At 42.3% G+C, this 25449-nt stretch overlaps 3 protein-coding genes and 1 long non-coding RNA gene across 8 annotated transcripts in view; 2 read left to right on the top strand and 2 right to left on the bottom strand.

The window, feature by feature from the left end:
- Positions 1-468: 468 nt before the first annotated feature.
- On the bottom strand, positions 469-1702 carry LOC121812415. The gene is made up of 3 exons (XR_006053048.1): positions 1457-1702; positions 917-1199; positions 469-618 (listed from the first exon to the last, which is right to left on the bottom strand). It is a non-coding gene; the product is annotated as an uncharacterized LOC121812415 (long non-coding RNA).
- A 4377-nt stretch (positions 1703-6079) lies between these two features.
- Positions 6080-9402, top strand: dnajc28 (DnaJ (Hsp40) homolog, subfamily C, member 28). Of its 2 annotated transcripts, none has more exons than XM_005948248.2 (2): positions 6080-6162; positions 7482-9402. In XM_005948248.2, exon 2 carries the CDS (start codon positions 7495-7497, stop codon positions 8644-8646), a length of 1152 nt encoding a protein of 383 aa, XP_005948310.1. In that variant the 5' UTR covers positions 6080-6162; positions 7482-7494; the 3' UTR covers positions 8647-9402. The 2 variants fall into 2 exon arrangements, with proteins under 2 accessions (XP_005948310.1, XP_005948309.1); XM_005948247.3 differs by having other exon boundaries at positions 6117-6232.
- A 3691-nt stretch (positions 9403-13093) lies between these two features.
- Positions 13094-20712, bottom strand: si:ch211-225p5.8 (uncharacterized protein LOC555567 homolog). Its single transcript, XM_005948246.3, has 6 exons — positions 20348-20712; positions 17610-17776; positions 16517-16751; positions 16196-16346; positions 16034-16087; positions 13094-15944 (listed from the first exon to the last, which is right to left on the bottom strand). The coding sequence occupies exons 1-5, from the start codon at positions 20388-20390 to the stop codon at positions 16042-16044; spliced, it is 642 nt and encodes a 213-aa protein (XP_005948308.1). The 5' UTR covers positions 20391-20712; the 3' UTR covers positions 13094-15944; positions 16034-16041.
- A 2407-nt stretch (positions 20713-23119) lies between these two features.
- Positions 23120-25449, top strand: part of gramd1a (GRAM domain containing 1A) — a 43169-nt gene continuing 40839 nt past the window's right edge. For 3 of the 4 annotated variants that reach the window (XM_042214522.1, XM_042214521.1, XM_042214520.1), the window contains exons 1-2: positions 23120-23411; positions 25309-25383. The gene's annotated coding sequence lies outside the window, so the exon portion shown is untranslated. Of the gene's footprint in view, positions 23412-25308; positions 25384-25449 lie in introns of those variants that run through there. The other variant, XM_042214525.1, reaches the window with a different exon arrangement.

Below are 25449 nucleotides of genomic sequence, written 5' to 3'. Positions count from 1 at the left end.
TCATGCTGTGAGGACACAGTGCTAACCACTGCACCACCATGACACCAGCAACACAAAAACCTGTTGATGACACAGAGTTTACACTCATGCATGTTGGTCTTACCTCTGGATGCTGAGCTGCTCTCTGGTGACTTCTGCACCAGATCAGTTCTGTTCATGTGCATGAAAACTTCTCTGGTCACCTCCACAGACTGATGACCAAGTTCATCCACCATCAGATTCATTATATCTGCTCTGGTTGATGATGGACTCAGCTTCTGTGATTTGTATGACAGACTCATCCAAAGAAAAATTGACTTCAGGAATCTCTTGAACTCCTCGAGCTCAAATCATTCAAAGCTTCCAAAAGCAGTTGTTTCACAGCTGCCACCATTGCCACCTGGAAAAGTCATTTAAATTGCAGGACATTTATTTATTTATCCATTTTATCCAAATAAGCTCAGTATGATTTCTCATAATCACAAAAAAGCAGAAATCATGAGAAAAATGACTCAACATGAGAACTGATGATACTTTAGTCCTCTGACTTTCAGCCTGCTGTCTTGTACTGAATCAGAGATGTGACATGACTCACTTTGTGGATCAGTGCAGAGCGTCGTTCATCCACAGAGTGTTTCTCTGAGGAGAAAAGTGCTCAAAGTCACTCCCAAGAGACGTACTTACCAACTGACAGTTGTATAATCTTCAACATTACATTTAAAGCTCAACTATGATAGACACTGTTTGTGTTATTCAGTCTCTCAGACTGAAGGAGTCACTTTTTGTCATTTTTTTGTTCCTTGAACACTCATAAATTCTGATTTGGACAACAATCTGTCTTTTCTCTACAATATTTTTTATGAAAGACAAAAACTTTACTTATGAGACATCTTAACCACCAGAGTTCATTTAACTTATTTCCTCTTTGTTGTCTTACTTTTGGGTTCTGGGCTGCAGTCTGACGGCCTCTGAGCCAGATCAGCCCCCTTCATCTCGTTTAAACCCTCCATGGTCTCCTCCACTGACCGCTCACCGTAAGTCAGGACCATGAAAAACACCGTGTCCTGCAGGTCTGTCCTCGTGTAGATGATTCTTTGGATGTCTGACTAATGTTTGTAATGAAGTTTATGCAGGACTTCCTTGAAAACCTCAAGTTCCCAGTAACTCAGACCAGCCAGGGTTTCCAAAATCTGCTCAATAACAGACGCCAACGTTTCTACCTGAGAAAAAAAAAAGGTAAATGCGACTTTTCTCCAGGTTTTTTTTCCATCTCATCAACGTCTCATAAATGTTTAGATTACACCAGACACAGTTACAAGCAAATGATGTAAGTGATAATTACACACCTGACTAACATTTATTCCAACCTGATGAATTTAATCTTTCTGTTTATCTTTTCTACATTTGAGATTTTTAAACTGAACATGTTCAGTGAATGCTGCATCATTTAAATACAGTCATAGGTGATATTACTCACTCTCTGGCTCAGCGCAGCCCAGCATTCATCCACAAAGTTTCTCTGGGAGAAATATTACAATATCATGGTTACCATGAGAAAAGAAAGTGTAGCAGCTCCACAGCAGACTCGTCCACAGTTTAATGCTTTTCAGCACAATCTTTATTCATACTTACACTTGGTTGCTGTTACAAACACACACGGCTGCAGCTTTTCAGCCGCCACAACAACAACTCTCAGGATCAGGTACAGATTTTAAAGCCGATGCTGGCAAAGTTAGAAAGGTGCCGGCTGTGAACAACACCTCATCTATCTATTACTTCATTTGCTCTCTTTAGGCTCCACAATGATTGTCTGTCTAGCAGTGTCCAAGCGTTTTGTTTTGTTCCCCCCTTTTCATCCCACGCCCCCCCCCTGCCATGGCTCTGTGCCTCCCATAGTCAGTCTCTGGGCGGGCCCCACACTTTGGGAAGGTCTGCGATGCAGGGCTTGGATTCTGCCTCTTGGGAAAAGAAACCCGTTCCATGAAGCTCTGTTTGCACTGTTCTTGAGCCATTCTGAGGACCACATGAGGTTTGGAGGTCTGTACTGACTGACTCTGCAAGACATTGGCAGCCTCCATGCACTTTGCACCTTAGCATCCAATGACCCCGCTCTGTGAGCGCCCTACCACTTTGAGGCTGGATCGCTATTGTTCCAAATCGCTTTCACTTTTCCATAATCCCAGTAATAGCTGACTGTGGAATATTCAGTAGTGAGGAAATTTCACAAATGTACATCCTATCACAGTCCAAAGCCAGAATTCATTGAGCTCCTGAGAGCGCCCCCTTCTTTCACAAATGTTTGTAGACGCAGTTTGCATGCTTAGATCCTTGGTTTTGTACACATGTGACCATGGAAGTGTTTGGAACGGCTAAATTAGTTGGTGAGTGAATACTTTTGAGAACAAAATGTATTTTTCCAACCAAACCTTTTGTTTCTCCTTCAGTTTCAGAGTGAGTTGGCAGAAAATTAAGAAGACTGCAGCATTGAAGCACTAAAGAAGCTAACTGCACTCCATGAATGTCTGGCAAAGCAAATGAACCACCTGCTAATGAATGACACACACTTGAAATGGCTAACTGAAGCCCAGACAGGCTGGGATCCCCAGAAGGGACCAGTTACATCCAACTAACGGCAAATAACCTGCCTCCGCACAACATGGAAGCTCTTGTCAATCATCACAGCAGCTAAGATGAACAAACATATGGTTCAATACATGAGCAGGGCCCGGAAAGAAATGATCAGAAACACTGGAGGTGCAAAACACCAGATCTGGTAGATGCAACAGTCGCTCGAGACTGCAAGACCAGACTGACCAACCTGTGGACAAAGCTTGACTGAAGGACAGCACAGAGGCACCGATCATCACAGCACAGGAGCAAGTTCTCAGCAGAAAGTCCACAGAGGCTGGGGTCTATCACAGCAGACAGGACCAGCTGTGTGAAGATGCCCCAGAGACAGGACAGGGTGCAAGATGCTAGCAGGCAGGGCATACACGGAACACCATAACCAAGTGGCCGGCTTAGTGTACAGAAACATCTGCGCTGAGTATGACCTGGAAGTCCAGAGGTCACAGTTCTGCAGCAGTATATACATATGAACAGTATTAACAGAGAAATATATATATATGAAATGTACAAATATGCAAATCAGTCCATTTGTTCACTTTATTAGTTTGGTTTGCAGTTTTCTTCAGTAATATAATTCATTAATCATTTTATTTAAAGCTAACACTGATATTATGGGGCGCATAGTAGCATTGTGTGGTTTTTCTAAAAATGTTTCTGTTATATGAATTATGTTTCTCTTTCTTGGAGTTTCCTGTTTTGGGCAAAAGGTGCAGGTGAGGACTGTGAGAACAAAACGCCTGCTTAGCAGGAACAGGGGTGTTTTAGGTTTACTTATGTTATTCTGTGCTACCCTCTTGTATATTTGTAATTAGGCCAGTTTGTGGGTTAAGTTGTTTCCACTTTGTTTGTTTAAGTTTCTGGAAATGACTTTTTGTAGAGTTATATTTAGTTGACCTCTTTTCTGGGCCTGCTAATTATGTTTTTTGAATTTTGTCTTTTGAACCTTTTTGAGGGTAAAATAAAGAAAACCCTTTTTGAAGACCTTTTTTTCCTGTGTCCTCTATGCCTTGGCTGCTTGGTCCCTCACGCTGACTGAAAACACACTCTTGCCCATAATGAATGAAATGTTTCTATTTACCTGCATGGCTGCTGTAGCTATGGTCTGTACATGGAGCACAGGTTTGGTACTGCTGCCTGGAGAAAGAATAAATTGCCTTTTCAGCAGTCATTAGTATCTGAGTGGACACTTCTGAAACAGAAACTGGATGAGCATGTATCTGGAATAGAGAAGTCTGGGAACCATCTTTGACAACCACCTAAAATTCTCTGCCAACACAGAGGAGATTCTCAGAAGGTGCCACCAACGGCTACACCTCCTTAGGAAACTAAACTCCTTTGGAGTCAGCACAGCCATCATGATGACTTTCTACTATGCCTTCCTGGAAAGCATCATGACCTTCTCCATCACCTGCTGGTTTGACTCCCTCAGCCTTCAGTACAGGAACAGACTGCAGCACACGGCATCGCTGTGCTCTAAAATCATCGGCCTGCCTGCCAGAACTCTGGCACAGGTTTGCAGCCAACAGGCCCTCAGACAGGCAGCCAAAATCCTCAACGACCCCGCTCACATTCTTCACCCTGCATTTCAATGGCTCCCCTCTGGGCGACGCCTCCACTGCATTTCCTGCAGGACTGAGAGGAGGAGGAGCGCCACCTTTGTCCCCAAAGCCACTCTGCTTTTTAACTCCAGCCGATAAGAACATTTCCCACAACAGAAACATAAACTACAGTCTTCTTATTCTACTGACACTTTATTCATTTTTAGTCACTTACAGTTATTTATTCACCTTCAGTCACTTTCATTTTAAAACTGTGTAATTTTAAAACTATATTCTGTGTATTTATTATTTCACTCCTATGTCCTTATCTTCAACGTACGCTGCGCGGTTGTTTGTTAATTGCCCCTTGGGGATAAATAAAGTCTTCTGATTCTGATGAACTTGAGATCAAGCCTCTTCCTTCTTATAACACCCTTAATGACAAACCAGAGCATCAGTGTCACAGTACCTGCTGAAATCTATCAGAATTCATATGCTCCCCATAATTTATGTAAAATATTTGTGAAAACTTTTTCTCAGTCTAGAAAAATTGTGGAAAATTTGGGTGAAAATGCATTAGCCATGGCATAAGCACGTCTGACCTAAATATAGTTTTCTTCCATCACATTTTGTATCCTAGTCTGAAAAGCAGGCCCCAGAAAGTCCGCTTCTGTCCATCAGCACAAAGCTTCAACTAAATGAAAGATGAGGGCTGCTTCCTCTCAAATGGACTGTCACTAAAACAACCTGACCTCTGACCGTGTGGTAACCAAGCAGCAAGAACCCAAAAATATTTGTATTTGTAATGTACTCTGCTCTAATTATTCATTAAAACATGCTCTCCACATGAAAAACAACAACAGAGAAGGTGAGGAGTGAGTGAAACTACACAAAGTTACAGTGGATAAAAAAAGCCTCATCGGTCGATCTTTCATTTATAATTATATCCCAATAACATCAGCAATGCAAGAACACAAGAACACTCATGCTCTGACTTAACATGAACCTAAAAACCAGCAGCTCTTTATATAACTTATAAACTATTATCAATTACATTAGTTAAAAAGTGACTTAATCCTTGCTTACCTTTGAGGACTCATCTAAAATTTGTCCACCTGTAAATCATTCTTGCTGCGTGAGCAGGAGCTTGTCTGTGGTTTAATGCAACGTATTTTTTCTCAGTGTGAGAAACTAGTTCCATCTAGCTCTCTCTCTCTCTCTCTCTGATCTTTCTGGGGTTTATTTTAAGGTTTGTAAAAAAAAAAGGTGCCTGTAGCGGTGCCCCTTGGCCTCTTTTGGCACTGTTATTTAGGGCTGATCCTCAAATCTGATGTCTCCGTTTAATGAACATTTTCACTCCCCAAAACAGCAGCTGCAGAAACAGAATTTAAATAATAGGCTTTTTCATTAACTTTCAGTAAAAAGCTCCACATCACATTCTCAGATATGCATTCACAAACTAACCCGACGTATATTTCTTCTTTCTGGTTGTAACTCATTAAAGATATTGTAAATCACATGCAGTGTGTGTCTTCATTTACTAATTGTTTGTCATTGGACAGGAAGACCTGTGGTTTGCTGGAGCAGCAACGAGAAGCAGAAATGTAGCACATAATGTTTAATAACTGAGAACAGGAAACATAAGGGGACTATCCAAACCCAATGAGCTACATTTATTGGGTTAACTTTATTCGTTTAATAAATTTCATCATGTTTTTGATAGAATGCTTCACTGTAATTAAAAATAAATGCATTTTAATTCTTACACATTATAGTGTGTAAGTGTTTTGTTTTTTTCTTAAAGCAGAGCAGGTCGTTTAGTTCCACAGCCTTTCATAGAGAAGTGTCCCCCTGCTGGCCGCTGGCTGAACTGCAGCCACTTACTGCACAATAACACGAAGGCGCTGCTGGTCGTCTCTGGGTCGACAGAGGGCGCTATCGCAGGTGAATCCAGAGATATCGTAACCTTTGAGGAAGCAGAAGAAGAAGAAGAAGATCCACTGCTAACAACAAACAGGTGACCTGTCTTCTCTCTGTGCGAGGCCGTGGGTCATGCAGTGTTATAACGTGCTCTGGTGAATAAACAGGTCTGGTTTTCGTTCAGTTTTGGGGTCTAAATGTTTTAAATCAGTCTCCATTAACTCGATGTTAGTTGTAAAACAGCAGCTAGCAGTCATTCTGGCTGGTAGCCTCTCCTCCTCCGCACACTGATCTCAGCTGTTGGCTGACAGAAGACTTCGAGCTGCTCTAAACTATTAAATAACGGCTAATTTGCATTTTGTGCTCACTTGTGAGGACCTCCCGTTCTGGTTAACACCTCCAACACTGTTATAAGGATTCAGAGGCTGCAGTGGAAGTGCTAAGACCAGTGCACGCTGTCTTTGTTTAATTATGAATATATGCAGAGTTAGGAAGTTTTACAGCACTCTTTGTATTTATGCATGTATATTGTATAAAGTATGTTAGAGTTATATGAATGGCCTCATTTAGGGTGGTATCATCCAACATCCGTCAGTTTCACTGTATCATTTCTGCATATGTGGCCTTTATATTATTTCTCTGCCAGATTTAAATAGACAATCTTAATGAAATAAACTCATACAACCAATGCAATAAACGCAACACCGAGCCCTTCTTTCAGGTGAAGCTGTGATGTTATTTCCTGTTACAGCTGTTTTCAGACACAGTAAAGATCTTGTTCACAAACATTAGTGAAGTGCGGCTTTGAAACAAACTCCATGTAGACTCTCAACGTTTGTGGCAGGCTTGTGTTTGGGTAAAAACGCATCTATAACTGAGTAACTGAGTCTGAAATATGAAGCAGGATTGTGGCTCATCCAGGTAACGTCAGCGTTTATCTCGGTTGTCAGTGTTACAAAGGTGGTTCATTTGTTTCTCATGTGCATCACCATAACCTGTAGATCTGCTCCAGACAAGGTGGTGATCCAGGTGAACAAGCACCAAATCACTGAAACATGGCGTCAGCCATGTAACCCAAATCCAAATATATGCAGAAATAAAATAAAATGTGTTTTTAGTTGAATTGAACTAATTGAATTATATCATTATTAATTAAATAGTTCTTACCGATTTGAATCAATTGGCATTTTTAGGTAATTATTTAAAACTCACTTTTTCAACAACACTTTCAGCTTCTAGAGTTCTTTTGTAAAGTGTCTCTGAGTTTCTTGAAAGGTGCTTTACAAATCTAAATTATTATGACTTATTATTCTTAACAGCAGTAGCCCTCATTATTCTTCACTCTGAACCCTGGTGACAGTACACAGCCACAACATGCTCAACGTGTAACTGAATCTTTTCCTTCTGTGTCAGCAGGAGTGTGCTGGAGATGAGTTTCACTCTCCGCCTCCTGGTTTCCTGCGGCGACTGCTATCATGGACGCCTTCTGCTCATCTGGTCTCAGTCGGTCCGATCGCTGAGCTCTGGTCCTCGAATCAGCCGCAGCCTGCGGGAGAGCTACCGGCTTCTGCAGCTGCCTGACGAGGGCAGCAGCAGTCCTGTGCAGGTGAAAGAGGCCTACCTGCGTCTCGCCAAGCTCTACCACCCTGACTCAGGGGTGCCAACCGCAGACGCGGTGCTGTTTGCTCGGGTCGAGGAGGCGTACCGTGCCGTGCTGGCGCATCAGAGCAAAGTCAAGCAGCTGAGCGGAGAGAAGGAAGCTGAAGCTGAAGATGAGGATAAGTCCAGAGGTGCAGCACTCCAGCACAGACACTACCTCAGCTACGAGGGCGTGGGCACAGGCACGCCCAGCCAGCGTGAGCGTCAGTACCGTCAGATTCGTGTCGACCGGGCATCCGAGCAGGTTTTAAACTACCGACAGCAGGAGCACGAGAGGGCGGCGGCGGGCGAGGGAGCGCTGGTGGAACGAGACATGCGCCAGCGTAGCCGCAAAATCAAGATCACCCAGGCGGTGGAGCGGCTCGTGGAGGATCTGATTCAGGAGTCGATGGCCCGCGGAGACTTCAGGAACCTGAGCGGCGCCGGAAAACCCCTCAACAAGTTTGAGCACAATCCCTACGCTGACCCCATGACCCACAACCTGAACCGCATTCTCGTAGACAACGGTTACCAGCCCCCTTGGGTTGTCACGCAGCGCGACATCAGAGAGGCCACCGCTCAGATCCGAAACAGGCTGCTGGACGGGCAGGCCCGGCTCAGCGACCCCGTGACTCCCAGAGAAAGCCGGGAGTGGGAGGAGCTGTGTGCGTCAGTGGAGGAGGAGCTAGTCAAACTGAACAAGCTGGTAGACAATTATAACCTGATCGTGCCGATGCTCAGCATGCAGATGGTTCACTTCAGTTTGTCCCGAGAGATCGAGTGTGCCGTGAAAGGAGCTCGCCAACGCCGACTGCAGCAGCAAACGGAGAGAGAGAGGGAGCGCGAGAGGAGGAAGGAGGAGAAGAAACGAGCCAACGCCGCAGTGATGACGAAGAACAGAAAACATGGACTCGTGTCGTGGATGCAGAATTTGCTCCGATAAAAAAACAACAACAATTGTGTTTTTTAATTTAACCAGCACCAAAGGTCTGCCCGAAGGCACTGAAGCTACATCTGAGTTATTCAATTCTTACAGTAATTTCAGTGGTCACCAGGACATAAACACTGCATGTGTCAAATCAGCTGACTCTGCCCCAAAAAAGCATTTAAAATCTTTAATTTTCCCTGGAAGTTATGTTTCTAACATCAGCTTTGCTGTTGGATGGTTTCCCATAGATTTCTGTTCAGAGGCCTGAAGTACAAAGCATCCTCAGGTAGAACGTCACATCAGGTCGTGGTTATACTGGTTATACTGGGAAAAACAACATAAAAACCCTCATTCACTGACCAATCAGATACTTTGGTTTGAAGGATTTTAAACTGTTTCTGAATTAAAAAGTTCACCATGAGTACATTAAGTGCCCAGCTTCCTCCAGCTCAATAACAAAAAGATTAAACGGTCCGTTCTCGACTTGATGCTTTTCCCTCCTCATGGTAAGGAGGTGAAAGCATCTTCCAGTCCAAAGGTGGTGGACACCTGGTATAGCTAATAGCTAATAGATAGGTGGTATGTAAGGTGATGTAGGGAAACTTGTGGTTTCAAACTTTAATAAAGGCTCATCACTGTGGATTGTGGTCCTTGGTTTCTGTAGATGTCCAGAAGTCGGGGTATCCGTAACAAAGTGTAAGTGGTTGGATCATGTACCACACCACACCATGTCCTTGTTTGTTGCATTAAACTGCAGAGCTGATAGATTGATCCAGACTTTCATTTGTTTGTTTAGTGCTCAGCCAATCAGAGCCCAGCTCAGAGCTGCAGGTGTTTCCTGTCAGATAAAAGTTTAAAAGAAATCAGAGTGCAAAGTGTGAGTAACTGTTGGAGTTATTTCTGTGAAATCACTGAAATGCAAACTCTTGTAACTTTTGGTTAACGTGATTAAATTAAATGTGGAGAGTGTTGCAATTTAAATTATTTGAGTCATTGATCGTCTTCGTTTAGTCCGTCAGCTGCTCCTGCGTCGCAGGATTGCAGATGATGACGGGCTCCTTGCTGCCCGCTCCATCACCCGTGGCCGCCCTGCGCAGAGCCTGAGCGACGGCCCTGGATGGCGCTGTGGCCGCGTTCCAGTCGTGGGCGATGTACTGGTGGTACGGGTCGTGAGAGCTCTCCAGCTTCTTTGAGCGGATGTAGCTGAGCATGATACCGAACGTGAAGAAGCTGAACATGCCCACCAGCAGCAGGATGTACATGATTCCCTGAGACTCAGTGTGGGCCCTGCCTGCAGCCACGTGCTGCACAGCCTGCTGGGTAGTGAAGTTCTCAGCAGGCCCTGCAGGAGACAGAAAGCTCGTGCTGTTGAGGCAGTGCTGCAGGACGGAGAGAAGGAGAGACTGTAGCTCGGTACTGTTGATGTGGGACATGGCTGACCTCTGCTGGGCACTCAGCAAACTGCAACTAGGAAAAAATAAATTTATAGAGAAATGCAGTTATTTAGAAATGCGATATATGCCTCTGGTACACGACAAATGAATAATAATTTTTCATTTGTGGAGTGATTTTAAAAACTCATGTTTAAAAATTCTGAGTGAGTCGTTCAGAGGAGTCGTGATTCCCACAGCGAGGGCTGCAGTGCTCCGCACGCTGTGCAGATTTTTCAGTTTTCAAGTCTTTACAACCAATCAATATATTTCTAAAAAGCTTTTAATTTTGTAAAATTTTTCACTTGATTTTTCAGATTTTGAACAGTAGATTTATTCAAGTAAAAGTACATTTTAATATACTTTTACTTTATATAAGTATTTCCATGTTTTGCAGAGACTGTATATTACTTGCACTCCATCCATCTATTTTCTGTTGCTTCTCTGGTCGGGGTCATGCAGAGACGCTCAGGCCTTCCGCTCCCCGCCACCTTCTCCAGCTCTTCCAGAGGGACACCGCAGAGACACAACCTCTGAAGGACGTCTCTGTGGGTTGTCGTCCCAGTGGGGCCTCACATACGAGGAGCCATTCAGCTTTACTTGCTTATTATTTGGCAGATTTTAAAACATAAATCTATTATTATATGATGATGTATTATTAGGGGAAACGTTGTCAGGTATTATATAAGTGACTGAACTGATATATACAGTAATCACTAATATCATGTTTAGGATCCTCCATGAGTACTTTCATAACTTTTGTTCTATTCTTCAACTACGATTATGATTATTACTTAAATAAAGTGATTAAATATTTCTGTCATCACATTTACAAACAGCTGTTCACCTAAAAACAAACTTCAGCTCTTCCATGAAAGTAAAACTTGTCCCAATGTTTTCTGCACGACGCTCCAATCTTTCAGCCCCTCAGCTTAGTTCTTGTTCCCTTGTGCAGCAGCCCAATAAAAACACTCATTTCAATGTGACTTTATGCAGTATGAAGAAATATGTTGTGAAAAGATTTAAATACTTAATGGCTCATTTACATATTTAATCATCAGAAGAAAATTTGTGATAAAAAAAAACTGATCATCTTAACCTGAGAGGTCTAGTTCCAGTTTTCAGCCCGTTCACCTGAGATTTAAAATAAAATACAAGGGAGGCAAGTGGGAGGTGTAATCAGGTGTAATCTGAGAGGCAGCTCACATTTTTCAAATCAATATCAGGGTTCTCACATTCTCGGGGATGATGATCGAGTTTGTCTTATCGTTACTGATGTTTACAGATTTCGTTGTGCACACACATCCTGACTGAATCTTCATGCATTAGAGAGAAAAACTTACCTGTGAAGGACTCACATCAACCCGTACGTCTCCAGCGAGGAAAGAAGCAGCTAGTCGCTGAACCCTGAGTATTAATGCTCAGTCCTCACTCATAAACATGCTCAACATGTCAACACGTTTAATGAAACCAGGAGGTCACAGGGCAAGGTCAAAGGCAGCAGGGGTGTCCTAATTTCACTCCCCTGTGCTGGTCCAAGCAGCAGCTTTGCAGGAAGATTATTATCTTTACATCAGGCCTTGTTTAGGCAGCGTTACCCAGTACAATGTCACTACTTTCATTATGTATCATGAGTCTGACTGCATGTCAGATATGAACATTTCAGTGCTGCTCATAGGATTGCCATCCATGCTCCTCTGAGCATCCGGACAGCAGCTTGTCAGATGTGTATGTGCTCGGCCGGGTTGTGTTGCAGAGGGAGTGTGTGTCGCTGCAGGGACGGCGCCGGGCTGCGAGCAGGAAGAACAAAGCTGCTTTCAGACCAGAGGCAGTTTGGATCGTCTGCAGCACGGCTCAGACTAGATTGAGTTACAGCACAGTCACCTCCAAATGTCCTCTCACCACTGTGTGTGTGTGGACGGGTTTTAACGTCTTCATGGGGACCAAAGATGGATAGTTTACTATACTGTGGGGACAAACAGCCATCGTGGGGACCAAAACCCCAGTCCCCTCGAGTTTGAAGGCATTTTTAGACTCAAAATGTGGTTTTAGTGTCAGGATTACAATTAGGTTATGGTCAGGTTTAGGGTCAGGGTTACAATTAAATAAAATAAATACACACACACACGTGTGTGTGTGTGTGTGTGTTTAGAAACAGTGTAGCAAAAACAGTGGACAAATATTAACAAAAATATGATCGTACAACCTTTGTCTAATTAGACGTCACTGTGTGTGCTTTTAAACCAGAGTTAACATCGTCGGCGTTTTGCTTTTGCTGGTCTCTGCTCTCTTCCCTCCAGCCTCCACCTCCTCACTGTTCTTCGCGCTGCACGGTGTTAGCTGACTAGCTAGCATTACCCAGAATGCTGTTCTGCAGTGTAATTTTGTAAATATCCTCTTAAAATTCAATTATTTGCTTCCAATCATCAGAACTGTGAATAGGCTGAAATAAAGTTCCCCACAAGGCTCTTGGTGGGAAAATTAACAATAATTAGTGATAATAGAAAAATTAATATTATATACAAAACTATACCCATAAATAGTTGAAATAAGGAAAAAATGCTCTCGTCTCATTTTGTTCTAATGTTTCATACATTCTGACTTGAATTGCAGATGATTGGAGGTAAAGTGTGTTCTCTCCTACTCCCCACTGTGAGCCGTTACAAGATGTTCAGCTCTGAGTCAGCGGGCCTCACTTTGAGAACCTGCACTTTAAAACAACTAATGGGCCAATAACCGACAGTCTCCTTTCCAATGCTTCCTGTTTACTCCTCCAAGACTGTGAAATTATGACTGAATCAGTTACAAGACTGATTCACCTTAGCTTGTGCCAGCTTAGCATGTGACACAAGACTCGGGCCTACACCACACTGGCAGCGACGTGGTGACCAGAAAACATCAAATACATTCGGCTAGGTGATCGTCAGCTCCTCTAGCCTTCACTCATCCTTAGGCAAGACACTGAACCTTGAGTTTATCCCAAATCATTCATCAGAGTGTGTGTGAAAGTAGGCAAAGTGCCAGTCAAAGAATGAGACTTGTTTTCAGTTAAATTTATTTATACAGCGCCAAATCACAACAACAGTCGCCCCAAGGCACTTTATACTGTACGATAAAGACCAATAATCCAGGGAAAAGCCCAACAATCAAATGACCCCCTATGAGCAGCACTTTGGTGACTGTGGGAAGAAAAAACTCTTTTAACAGGAAGAAACCTCCAGCAGAACCAGGCTCAGGGAGGGGCGGGGCCATCTGTGCAAGGGGAGGACTACAGAACAAAGACACGCTTTAAGGAGGGCGAGTGACCAATGAGAGCACCAGACACTACTTGACATGTGACCTGACAGTAGATATATTAGAGGGTTACCTAGGCAACCTGGGATATGACCAGCCATCATCTTCAAAGTGATGAGTGAAAGGCTTCCAGTGTGAATGCAGTTTTATTTTAATCTTGACTTCGTCCATCTTGATGCTTTAAAAACAGAGTGAGGGATGCTTTGAGCTCAGTCACGGAGCATCACATCAGCTGATCAGCTTTATTCTGAAATAAACCAGAATTGAACTAAATGTTTCTACTGTCACAAACTCTCACAGCTGTGTGCCCAGTGCTAACAGAAAAGGAGCTGTTGTCGAATAAAATTGCTTCATCTATAGAGCCGATAGAGTGTCCGTCCACCGTCGATCACCACAGTCCCCGCATTAAGCCAGCAGTAGAGTTGGATGAGGTTTTCAAGCCTTTTATCTCTAAAGGATTTCTTTCACTGACTGGGAGGGAGGGGGACAAGGTTCCCTCACAATTTTAAGGGATACTTGTATCTGTGGCACGTTGTGTTATTATGCCTTTTTCCAACCAGTCATACTATGGTGCAGATTTGTTGGTAGGGGAATTACGATGCACATGCCGCTTCACACAGTTACCCTACTTTGCCCCTTAGTATCAGGCACAGAGCAGGTGGGGGTGAAAGATCAGCTACCAGTCGCGGGTGTTGATCTTATTCTTGGAAATGAATTCGCTGGGGGAAAGATGTTCCCTGCCACCCCTGAAGCTGCTGAAAACCCTGCTGCAGATGTTTTCGGTCATGCACCATCTGGGCCGGTGTCTCTGCAGTTTAGCATGTGTGGTTGCTCATGCACAGACCTTGGTGATGCAGTGGACATTTCCCATACATTCTTTAAAAGCCTAAAACTCCTGTCAAGCCTTTGCCTGGGAATAAGAATGAATCTGTGGCGTTCACTGGGATACCAAACAACTTGTGTCTAGCAGTAGACAAAGAGCAATTCAGTAGAGCTCAGCAGTCTGATTCTACCTTGTCTGCCTGCCTCTGTGCTGCAAGGCGGCGAGCACTTGGAACCCAACCCGTGTTGTACTGATGATGCTGTATTGCTTGTTAGGCCTTGACCACGATCCTTTAGGATTTAGGAGATCTTATGATAGAGTTTCCTGCTATTATTTTTGGCCAGGATTGAAAACTGAGGTTGTCAGATTCTGTCCATCATTTTATCCACGTCAAATGGGTCAAGCATTTCTTGAGTGGGAGAAATCTTAGATGGGGGAGTGTTATGATCCAGGTCATGATTTTGTGTTGTTGCTGCTCACCGCACCTGAGGGTGGCGTTGTTTGTTCTGTGCTTGTGTAAGTTTGCAGGTGGAGCCTGACCATTGGTAGAAGACTGAATGAGGCCGGCTATAAATTTGGACCTGTCCGGACTGGCGGCTCCGCCTACTTCCTGTTTCCAACAAGCTGTGTGTTTAGCCCCGTGTGTGGTGTGATTGAGTTTTCTTAGATAAGAAGAGCTAGGCTGCAGATATTGTAGATGGTGTAAAAAGATCTCTATTGTTGACCTGGTAGCTGTAGGGGCGGGAAGCCGTTTTCTTTGAGAAACTTTTCTCCTGTTAGGGAGACAGATGGGAGGCCTGTATTTTCTTTTGGGTTTTCTCATTAAGTCAGTTCTGTTTAATGCCCACCCTGACGCTCGCTACCTTTTGAGTTTAATAAAACCGCTAGTCATTGTAAAACCGAGGCCGTGTTGTCCTACTGGAGCAGGGAGTGTGGGCTTTTTCTTTTTTTTGGCTCTTCTTGTGTATTGCTCCAGCTCCTGCTAGGCCGGGGTGTAAGAATGCACACAGGGAGAACAGACCACATTTATCTGGAATTATTGATGGAGAAGGAATATTCTCGAGTCACTGCTAACTTGTAAGTCTCTAATGAGTATAGTAGGTAACTTGAGTACAGCTCACCTGTGGCAAATAAGCAGTAATTTAATCGAACACTTTCATTGTTCGGAGATTGCTGACCGCAAACTCTTCATTGAAGGCTTAGTGTTTTTAAAGTAATGCAGGATGAGGGATTAATAGATGCTTTGTAAATATGACTTATGAGATAATAAACATTAGTAATTTAAAGGTGTTACTCACACCTTTAAGGCCTTTAAGCCTTAAATCAAAGTGGAGGTTTTCCTTTTCCCCCCTGTCATTTATGCGATGTTACAGTGGAAGATGTTTGCATTACAAATTACAGCACAGGCATCAGACTGCCCACACTCAGCTTTAACTACTCTTGGGTTTGTATGACACAAGAGAGAGGGGATATCCCTAATAAGGTCATCTCAGGTACAAAGGCTCCACCCACATTTTCAAATCTGTTGCATATGAGGGGCAGCCAATCAGAAGAAAAATGCCTTAAAAGGGAAATAAACAGCTTGTTTAACATAGAGGACAATCTGAGAGGCTTCATCGAGGTCCAGCATGAGATAAATAAGGATTATTTTGAATTGTAATCATGCAAAGCCGCTCTGGCAGAGTCCACAAAAGAAAAAGAAACACGAAGGTGTAAATGAGCAAAGAAAAAAATGCTCTGATCTTCTGCCTGAGCTCCAATCCAATCTGATGGATATAAAAAATGAAACATACAATCACAAAAATCAAAGTGAAAGACATTCTTCCGTGTACAGAGAATTTATACAGCAACTCACCGCTGATGTTAGTCTAGCTGCACCCCGTCACAGTTATCTTTAGATTCTCCCTGTCTACAAGTGCACAAAGGAGACAAAACAATGTTTTTAGATATAAAACCAACACAACCAAAATGACCTGTTTCCTGTGAACAGATCACCTGGACAACAGACATGACTTACCCAGCCTGAGCCTTTTTAGCTTGACGTGCCTCGTGCTCATCCCAGATTTTCTTGTAACAGTAGATCAGAACCGCAATGAGCCACAGCTGCAGGAACGTGACCAGCACGTACATCATTATCTCCGAGATCACATCAGTCAGCTCTCGATTGGCTGGGAAACAGGAACTGACAATGAAGCTTCAGAGAGAAGACTAGCAGGGGCATATTTCTCCCATATTAGCTTCTCTTCTATCCGCCCAGCATGCATAGAGAAGAAGATCTTTTGTAACACTGCTTGGAACAACAATATTTTACTGAAGGATTTAAATCCATCCTCCTTACCTACAGTCACCACACTAAGCTCCACCTCCTTCTCCACAGTGACAAGCTCAGGAGACAGCGGCAGGAAGAGGGTACGGTGGAAGGTGCAGCGATACGTCCCAGTGTCATTGAAGGTGACGTTATTAACATACACGGTTCCCATCTGAATGTCATCATTTAGCGTCCCGCGCCATACCAGGCGGTGGCTGAAGTCTTCATGGAGGATGTCAGCTACAGGATGGTCATAGTGGAAAATCTGAGATAGGGAAAGAATTAAAAAACTGGGAATTTAGTTATACTTGTTCCCTCACTTATATCTGAGTAGAACATAAAGAAATAGACACACATAAGCTGATCGGTGACAAGGTAGGCCTGCTCTATAACATCCCCTGCTTTATTGTCCTTTTGAGCTCTAATAGGAAACATATTGTACCAAATAAGTATCACCATGTATTCAGTAGGACTTTAAACAAATGACTGAGACCAAAAACTCGTCAGAGATGTGTCAGGGGTACACGTCATAATAAAAAAGTTTGAAGGGATACATGTGAGCTTACATGTATGGACCCTCACACGCTCCACCAATCAGTGATCAGTCATCTAAGGCAGCGGTTCCCGCCCCCCAGCCAATGGACTGGTACCGGGCCGTGAGAGTCGAGGCTCAGGTGTGAAATTTATGTTTTTCATGGTTTTTTATCGTTTTTATCATTAACTCGGTTTCTCTGGGTCTTTTCCTGTGTGTTATGAATAAATCGTCTTTTTTTGGCGCCGCTAATCGTTTTATTTTGTGGTGTTCATCTGCGACACCTTAAAGGCCGGTCCGTGGTGCAAAACAAGTTGGGGACCGCTGATCTAAGATGAACAAAGGTAGCCACTGACAAATAAAACAGTTCATCTTCCCTTCCTCCATCCCTCATATATCCACCCATCCATCCATCCCTCATCCATTTTCCAACACGTATCCATGGTGGCAGCAGTTTACTGTGTAATTTATGCCGTGGTGTTTGTGTCTGTGGAGTTATTTGCCCACACAGAGTGGTGCAGGTGTTTTCCCCGCACTGTTTTTGTTTGATGCTCCAATACCTGAGTCACTAGAGAACTTTGCTGAACTTACATGCCTGAACTCCTCCTCTCCCAGAGGCTTGAAATGCCAGTCTACGGTGGCTCGTGCAGGGACCTCCTCTCGTCTCTTACAGGAGATGCAGCCCAGCAGGAATCCTTCTCCCGCCACAGCCTCAGTCAGAGAATCCACCTCAGAACAGCCGGCATGGCACTGAGACACTGCAGAGAGAGGACGAGGGGAAGAAGAAGTAGGAGAAGAAATATAAAATAGAAGCAGACAGAGAGAAAAAACAAGAGCAGAAATAAATCAGAACTTTGTGAATCTGTCGGCAGTCACAATTATCAAGCAAGCAAAACTTTACTTAAACAAGAAGTAGAAAGACAAAGAATAAAACTAAAGGCAAAAATACCCAAAATAAAAGAGCTCATGTCTTTCCAGTTACACACACATATCACATAATTTAGCACACAGGCTGCAATAAGAAGAAAAAGCAACATAAATCATGTCATAACAGACCAAAATAGTTTTAATCGCCTGCACATGAAGATTACAGTCACACACGTATCAATAAAACACCTGCATGCACTCTGTTAGGTAGACCTACTGAACTGCTCGCTAACACAAACATCTAATCATCCAATCATGTGGCAGGAACTAAATGCATTTACCATGTATGAAGACATGTTTGAGACGACCTGCTGAAGTTCAATCTCAGCATCAGAATGAAGACCAAAAAACTGGATTAATCTCTCGTATTTACAGAGAAACAGGAAACATCCAGGAGGAGGAGGAGCCATTCTCTGCTGGAATACTTAGTTGATGTCATAGACCAGAGCAACTCCAAACAACAGAAACTCAAATAACCACTTGTTGGAACCAAGGTTTGCAGAAGAGCAGCAGAAGTCCACACCGGGTGTTCATCCTGTCAGCTAAGAACAGGAAGCTGAAGCTACAACTCACACAATCTCCCCAAAACTGCACAACAGAAGACTGGAAAAATGTTTCCTGGTCTAATAACCAACCTACTGTTAGGATGCCTGGGTCGTCGACCCAGGGTTTTTGAGTTTATGATATTATTTATACTGTCTAGTTTTTGGTTTCTTTGAGTTCTGTCTTATGGTTTATGTCTCTGTCTTCTTTAGTTGCTCTGTCTCCCCTATCACCTGCATCCCCTTGTCTAGTTCGCGTCTATGTGTATCCTAAGTTCCTATATCCCCGTGTTCAGTCAGTGTTTGTGTCTGCCCTGTTCCAACGTCTCTGTTCCCTCTGTAGTGCCTGCATGTGAGTCTGTGTTATGTGTTTCCTGTTTTACTTTGAAGGTCTCTGTCTTATCTCAGTGTGTTCAGTTTACGCTTCCTCTTGTCTCGTCAGTTCTGATTTGCCCCAGCTGTGTTTCCCTCCTGTTATTCATTCCCTGATTGCTCCCTCTGTGTATTTAAGCCCTGTGTTTCTTAGTGTCTGTGTCGCGATCTACCGTTTTCTTAGCTGTGTGTTCTGTCAGTCCTCCGGTATTAGTTTATTTTTTTGGATCGTTTCCAGTTATGTTATATTTGAGTTTAACATTAAAACGGTTTTTGAGTTTACATCTGTCTCTGGAGTCTGCACCTTGGGTCCTTTTCCTGTCTGCACACAGCCGCACCTAACACCTACAGCAAATGTGTTATGCTGTCATTTTAATTTGGCCCCAAATCTCTGAGGAATGTTTTCAGTACCTTGTTGAATCAGTGCCATAAAGAGTTACTGCAGTTCTGAAGCCAAAAGTACTAACAAAATGTACCTAATGATGTGTCCAGTCAGTGTTCATTTAGGCAAAAACAAACACTGTAATCATCAGACAGACAGTCGTAAAAGCTGAAAACTCTGGAGGTTAGACATGTTTTGCATGTAACATTAACTGTATGTGAGTAAAGCCCTCACATACACGAGTCATCAGACTGATTCAGCTCCAGGAAACTTTCATGCTGCACGTTGTCACTCTAAAAAACACATCTGTCCGTGTTTCTTCTCTTCTTATCATCGAATCTGGAAATGTGTGCAAATGTCATTGAACAGATCATTGCTTGTATTCAGAAAAACAAAACAGAGGCATCATTCAGTCCTTCCAGATGCAAATGATGGATCGAACAGGAACAGCGTCTCTTTGAGGAAGCGTCCAGTCTGTTTCTGTCGTCCCCGCCCCAACTTCAACAACACACAGACGGAAAACGCAGGTGTGCAGGTGTGACGGCTACTGGAAACAGCAATAAGTGAGTATTTTTATTTCTAATTAAACTCTACATGTCAACACCAAGAAAAACACAGTGACTGCAGTTGGAGAAAAATGAGGCAAAGGCTGAAAAGAAGGACAGCGGGCTACAGATAGATGCAGATATTCTTATATCATCTTTTGTAAATAAAGACACAGAAATGAAATACAATGCAATGCAAAAAATAAGAAATAAAACAGGATTTGTTTATTTGTAAAATACAATAAACAAAAAAGAAGAAACTAAAGAATAAATGTAACCAGTCACAGACAGTTATGAAGACAGTTATGCAACATTGTATCGAAAAGGCCGCCGTGACTGTCAGACCACTGAATCTGATGATATTTGTCCAACAAACTAAATTCGTTAACTTTTTTAGTTTTATTGCGTTTATAGTCATTTTCAACTTCCCAGAATAAGAGAGCATTACGGTCAAAGTAAAGGGTTTCCATGTATTAGAGCAAAACTTCAGCCACCAGCATTGATCGTTTCTCAGAGTTAAAAGTTAAAGTTGAAGAACAGGAAGGATTTTTTTGGACTTACCAAAAAGACTGAAGACAACTAACAAAGAAAAGTAGAGTCTCATCTCTGCGGGAGCCTCGGTCAAGCCTGCAGAGAAATATCGGTGTTGTCTGAGATTACATGTCTGCCTCTTGATTCCCAATGAATTTCATTTTCCATGTGAATCCAGACTTTGATTTTCCCATTGGTCCAACAGCTCAACAATCTTTAATTTCACTGAGGCAAAAAGAGAGCTTCAGAGCACGGGAAATGCTTCATTTATATCAAAAAGTTGAGTGTCTGTGTTTCAGGAGTTTTAAGTCTCCCGTGCTGTCCTGTCTGACTTTAAGGCAGCTAAATTTAGAGCGTGTGAATCCAGGAGAGTTGGGCATTACGAACGCTAAGAGCCAGCACGAAACCTGAGAAGATGAGACCTGAACCACAACCACAACGTGACCGCCACAGCAACACTACAGCCAAGTGTCCTCTGATTCAAACACTGACAAATCACAAGCCTGCAAAAGAGGAAAACTTTACATATAACTTCAGATACAGTGAAATTTGTTGTGGCCAAACAGACGTGTATTCTTTCTCAGTGTGTACTACGATACACACAGTTTACTGTTCTGTGTTTCATGTTCGTTCTTTCCTGAAAGGAGCTGCAGGGCTGACATGCAAAATAACCACCATAGGATTTGTTAAACAAACAAAGTGGAAACAAAAGCAGCTCAGAGATTAAAGAGTAGCTCACAATCAGCTGCTTTCATTCATACAATAACTTCAGTAAAAAGTTCAACATTTTCCTTCATGGTTCAATATTTTTACAGACATAAACATTTACAAATGTTAAACATGACCACATAGGAAAGGCTTTTTGAGCCAAAAGGAACCACTGCACCAAAATATAGGTATAAACTTTAACTGAGCATCTCCCACAATATGACCCTCGGTATTCACTCAAAGTGCAGTTTTCAAATTTTCTCCAGTAAAATATCAAAATCATCCAGGGGACCAATGCTTGTTGCTGTTCTCATGTGCCATCAACATTAAAATGATGCTATCTCTGAATCATAGACAGACTTTGCTAGTTTGATTGCAGGTTTTACCAGAACTTAGATGTGTTTTCCAGCTGTACTCACAGAAATCCATAAGGACGCCTCAGCAGAGATACAAAAACAACAGCAACACGTTTGTGGCAACTTTAAGAAAAGAACTGCAGTTTCTATCAAAACTTAGTAATCAGAAGTGTTGCACATTTAAAATAAACTCAGTGAGACAATGTATGTTAAAAGAAGACAAAAGTAAAAGTTTCACATTTAAAAAGTGAAATATTTAATGGGGGTCACGCATGAATAAAATACACAGGTGTACTCATAAGACAGCAGGCAAATAGGAAATAAAGAAAAAGTGAGAAAAGATCAAAAAGGAAACAAAGAACAGCAAAGGGACAGAGAAAACTGGGAGTGTTGAAAGAAAGAAAGATGGAGGAACAGAAAAAGAAAAGAAATAAACAACAAAGGGGGAAGTCAAGAAGAAAGACGAGTGAGAACTAAATAAGGAAACCGGGGAAATGTTAAAAATGAAGAAAATATCAAAAGGGAGAAGAACAAAAAAGATTTTTAAAAAGAGGGGGGAGAAGGAAGCAATGAAAAAATAAAATTAAAGCAAGACGAGCGACAAAAGAGGGAAGAAGAAAGAATAACAAAATAAGGAAAGATGGACAAGAAGAAAGGAGGAATTCAGCAGAAAAGGAAGGAAGAAACAGCAAAGGAAGCTAGGCCAGAGGAAGGAATGAAGGAAAGGAATGAATGAAAACAAGGACAGAGAGAAGATTGGAGGAAATAGAAAAGGCTGCACCAAAGAAAGGAAAGTTTGGCGTGAAGATAACCTATGAACCGAAATAAATCTGACAGCCGCGGATTAAGTGATTTAAAAATGATGAGTTTTTATTAAACATCATGTCCCAGCTCCTTTAAAAACGTGTTTCCTCTCCTCTTTTAGACACCACATCTCTTGTTCCTGCTTTAAATCCATCTGAATATTCCACACTGACTCTGACATCTTTCACACTTCCTGCCTGTCCTGCTTAGCGCTGTAAATTGCACTCATCAGCCTCTTTAAACCTGATTTCAAACCCGGCACTTCCCTCGTGTTCAGCCACTAAATGTAATATTCGGTTTGTCTTGATTTCTGCCATTGGAGAGTCTGACAGTCGGTCAATGCCTGCCACAGAAACAAGGCCACTCAAGTCAAGGCTGCCAAAGCAGACATCGACTGAAGGCCTCAACTTGCGTGCTGACAAAGACATTCACGTGGAGGATGCAGGCGGTGAGGTGGCGTGATGAATGTAGCGGGCTGGGTTGTTTTTAAAGGGGAATGGCTCGTGATGCGTGAGGTGAACCTGAACACGTCCCTCTGTGAGGTCGTACAAATATTTGGAGAAAATAATTAAAATGTGAGCAGGCGGTGGGACACACGCCGTGTTTGTGTGCGTTTGTGTATTTTAGTTCATTTGGAGGTCAAGGATGTCGTCATGTGATGTAACTAGAGCGATAAGCGTCCTTACCTCTTTGCTCTTTTTTCTGCCTTGTGTGTGTCTGTGATTGATAATGGCAGCAAAAATCAGGAGGGTTAAAGAAATTCCCAGAGCAGAACATATGGGAGGGGGGACTTCAAGGAAATGTTGACACATGATAAACCCCGTGTGTGTGTGTGAGTGTGTGTGCGTGCACCTCTGTGACTCAACACATGCGTACACACAGTGAGTGACACACCTCCTATCTCACTATGCTGGTGATGATTCTTTATTTTTAGCTCAGATCGAGTTTCCAGCCCCTCCTGCTCCGCATGGTTCAGCAGCCAGAAGTGCTCAACAACACAACTCCCTGTAACCTGGAGCGCAGCAGTTCCTGCATATGTGACTCGGAGCTCAGCAGCAGCAGCAGCAGCGCCCAGCGAGGTGTTGATTGCAGGAGGCGGAGGAACAAACACCCGAGATGCCTCGCAGAAGCTACGGAGAATCTGAAATTGCCAAGTCACTGTGATGCTTTGTCATCAGTTTGAGAGGATGCAGAGGGAGCTGCTGGCTCGGGATCAAAACTGACAGGTACGTTAGAGACAATTCAAAAGTGGTTGTGTAGTTAAAGACTAAAAAACTTCTTTATATGAGTTTTTCTCCTCAAAGGACTACAAATGTCTCTGTTTCATAATGTGGCAGAGCTGCTGAAGTGCAAGAACAGCTATGTAAATATGGACTTTTAGAAAGTCCGGTATAGTGACAGATCAATAAAATCTCAAATATAGGTTGTAAATATGATAAAGTTAAACTTTGCATGCAAAACACCTAAAACTGTAAAAACCTTGAGAGACACACAAATCGTTTCCACACAAACCACAACACACCGAGATTGATCTTATTTAGATGATCACTGAGCTCCTTTATTTGATTTTGGTTCACTTTTTCCAGTTTAAATGTGCTGTTTTTGTCTTGTATTTGTGACCTTGTTAAATTAGTTTGTCTGAGCATCATATTTTTTATTTTATGGAGCTATTTGATAACTATTTAGCTGCTATTTAACACAGAAACTTCAAAACTTGGGGGATCAATAAAGTATATTGCATCTTCTTGTGACCCAATGACAGCTGCAGATTTCAATGGCGATTCTTGGGAAACATTAAAGATGTATATAACTATGACAGGTCGATTTTTCTTCAACAACAAATTCTTTTATTACTACCAAAAATGAGAATTATGATTTCATGCCACCTATGAATCTCTTTTTGCCTGCATGAATATGGAGGAGGCAGAAAAAACCCCACTGCAACTATGAGGGTTTTTTTTCTTCTCATGTGTAAGATTGCAAATTGATCTTAAACATTCTGCATTAGTCTTTTCATGAAATAATTTAAAACCTTACAGAATTCACTAAAACGATGAACCAAATAAGAAGAAACATCTACAGCTATGACTTCATCGCTATCAACTGAACTTGAACTGGGGCCGAGCTGTACTTTAATGCAATACCACTTTCACTTTATAACAGAAGATGGAGCACAAAGTTGATGTACCCCGTTATTTAACCTAACAAGTAAAAAGGAATTTATTCTAATTCACAGGAAACGAGTTCAGGGCTATTTTCTTTTGAAATCCATCCATTCTCATCCCAGAGCATTCTCATTCCCAACACCTAACATACCGATGATTTGTTACATCCCGAGGCGTATTGTAGTAACGCGAAATGTAACCTTCCGCATCCCTATGGTACGCTCCGGATTGTGGATGGAATCCAACAGCGCTAACACTAACCTTAACCATATCAGATAGGGTGTTCCAAAGCGATTCATGATCAGAATGTAAAATAAATGTACATGTCTAGATTCACTCTCATACCTCCAAAAGCGTACTATCCCGATGATTTGTCACATAGCGTTGATATGTTATGTTTTAGGATGAGAACATGTTGCTTCTGAAAACGTTTCAAAATGCTGGCCCTTCTGGTGAAAGGTTTAGTTCATATTTGCAGATCTTAATTACACCAATTCTCATTAAGACTTTACAGTCAAAATAAAGATTATCAGCATGAAAAATATGAATGAATCCACACTTAAACTGTTACTTTGTTTAAATGTTTAAGCGATATGAGCACAGACTGATAAATCCTGTCTCAGTAGTGATAATATTACACGGGAAAATGGAAAATAATTATTTCTTTCGAAAATGATACAGAATACCCGAGATTCTCACTGAATTTTGTTTTTTCTGTTACATAAATAATGTCCTGCGTGAGGTGTACATACGCCACCACTTACTTTATAATGTGGCTTCTTGACCTTTATTAAGATTAGATAAAAACTGTATTTTTTAATTCTGTAACTGTAAAGCGTGAAACTGCTATGCCGTTCCTTTAAAATGGCATTTTAATATATTAAATGAATTTCAAACAAAACCTCTTCTACAGTTATGCATTTGCATTATTTGGGTTTGCTTTTATTCTCCACTGCAGACCAGGTGACCTGGTATACCTATCGCCCAAAGACTGCATCCTTCCTACAAATGATGCTTCTGCAAGCGGAAGCAGGTGAGATGTCAATCACACTCTTATTTCTTAAAGGACTGTTATTCACTTAATAGGGACCCACCGACA

This window comes from Haplochromis burtoni, unplaced genomic scaffold (assembly GCF_018398535.1).
Source record: "Haplochromis burtoni strain Fernald_Lab_line unplaced genomic scaffold, NCSU_Asbu1 Contig_581, whole genome shotgun sequence".
NCBI lineage: Eukaryota > Metazoa > Chordata > Actinopteri > Cichliformes > Cichlidae > Haplochromis > Haplochromis burtoni.
Note: the sequence above shows the minus strand (reverse complement) of the source record. Positions and strands in the feature narration are given on the sequence as shown.

What these genes read in the sequence shown, in the direction of transcription:
- dnajc28 (XM_005948248.2), top strand. Translation starts at nt 7,495, where the DNA reads ATGAGTTTCACTCTCCGCCTCCTGGTTTCCTGCGGCGACTGCTATCAT.
- si:ch211-225p5.8 (XM_005948246.3), bottom strand. Translation starts at nt 20,390, where the DNA reads ATGAGACTCTACTTTTCTTTGTTAGTTGTCTTCAGTCTTTTTG. An exon ending in AGTTGTCTTCAGTCTTTTTG is followed by an intron (nt 17,777 to 20,347) that starts GTAAGTCCAAAA and finishes CTCTCTCTGCAG; the next exon opens with TGTCTCAGTGCCATGCCGGC. An exon ending in GCTTAGTGTGGTGACTGTAG is followed by an intron (nt 16,347 to 16,516) that starts GTAAGGAGGATG and finishes CCTGTTTCCCAG; the next exon opens with CCAATCGAGAGCTGACTGAT.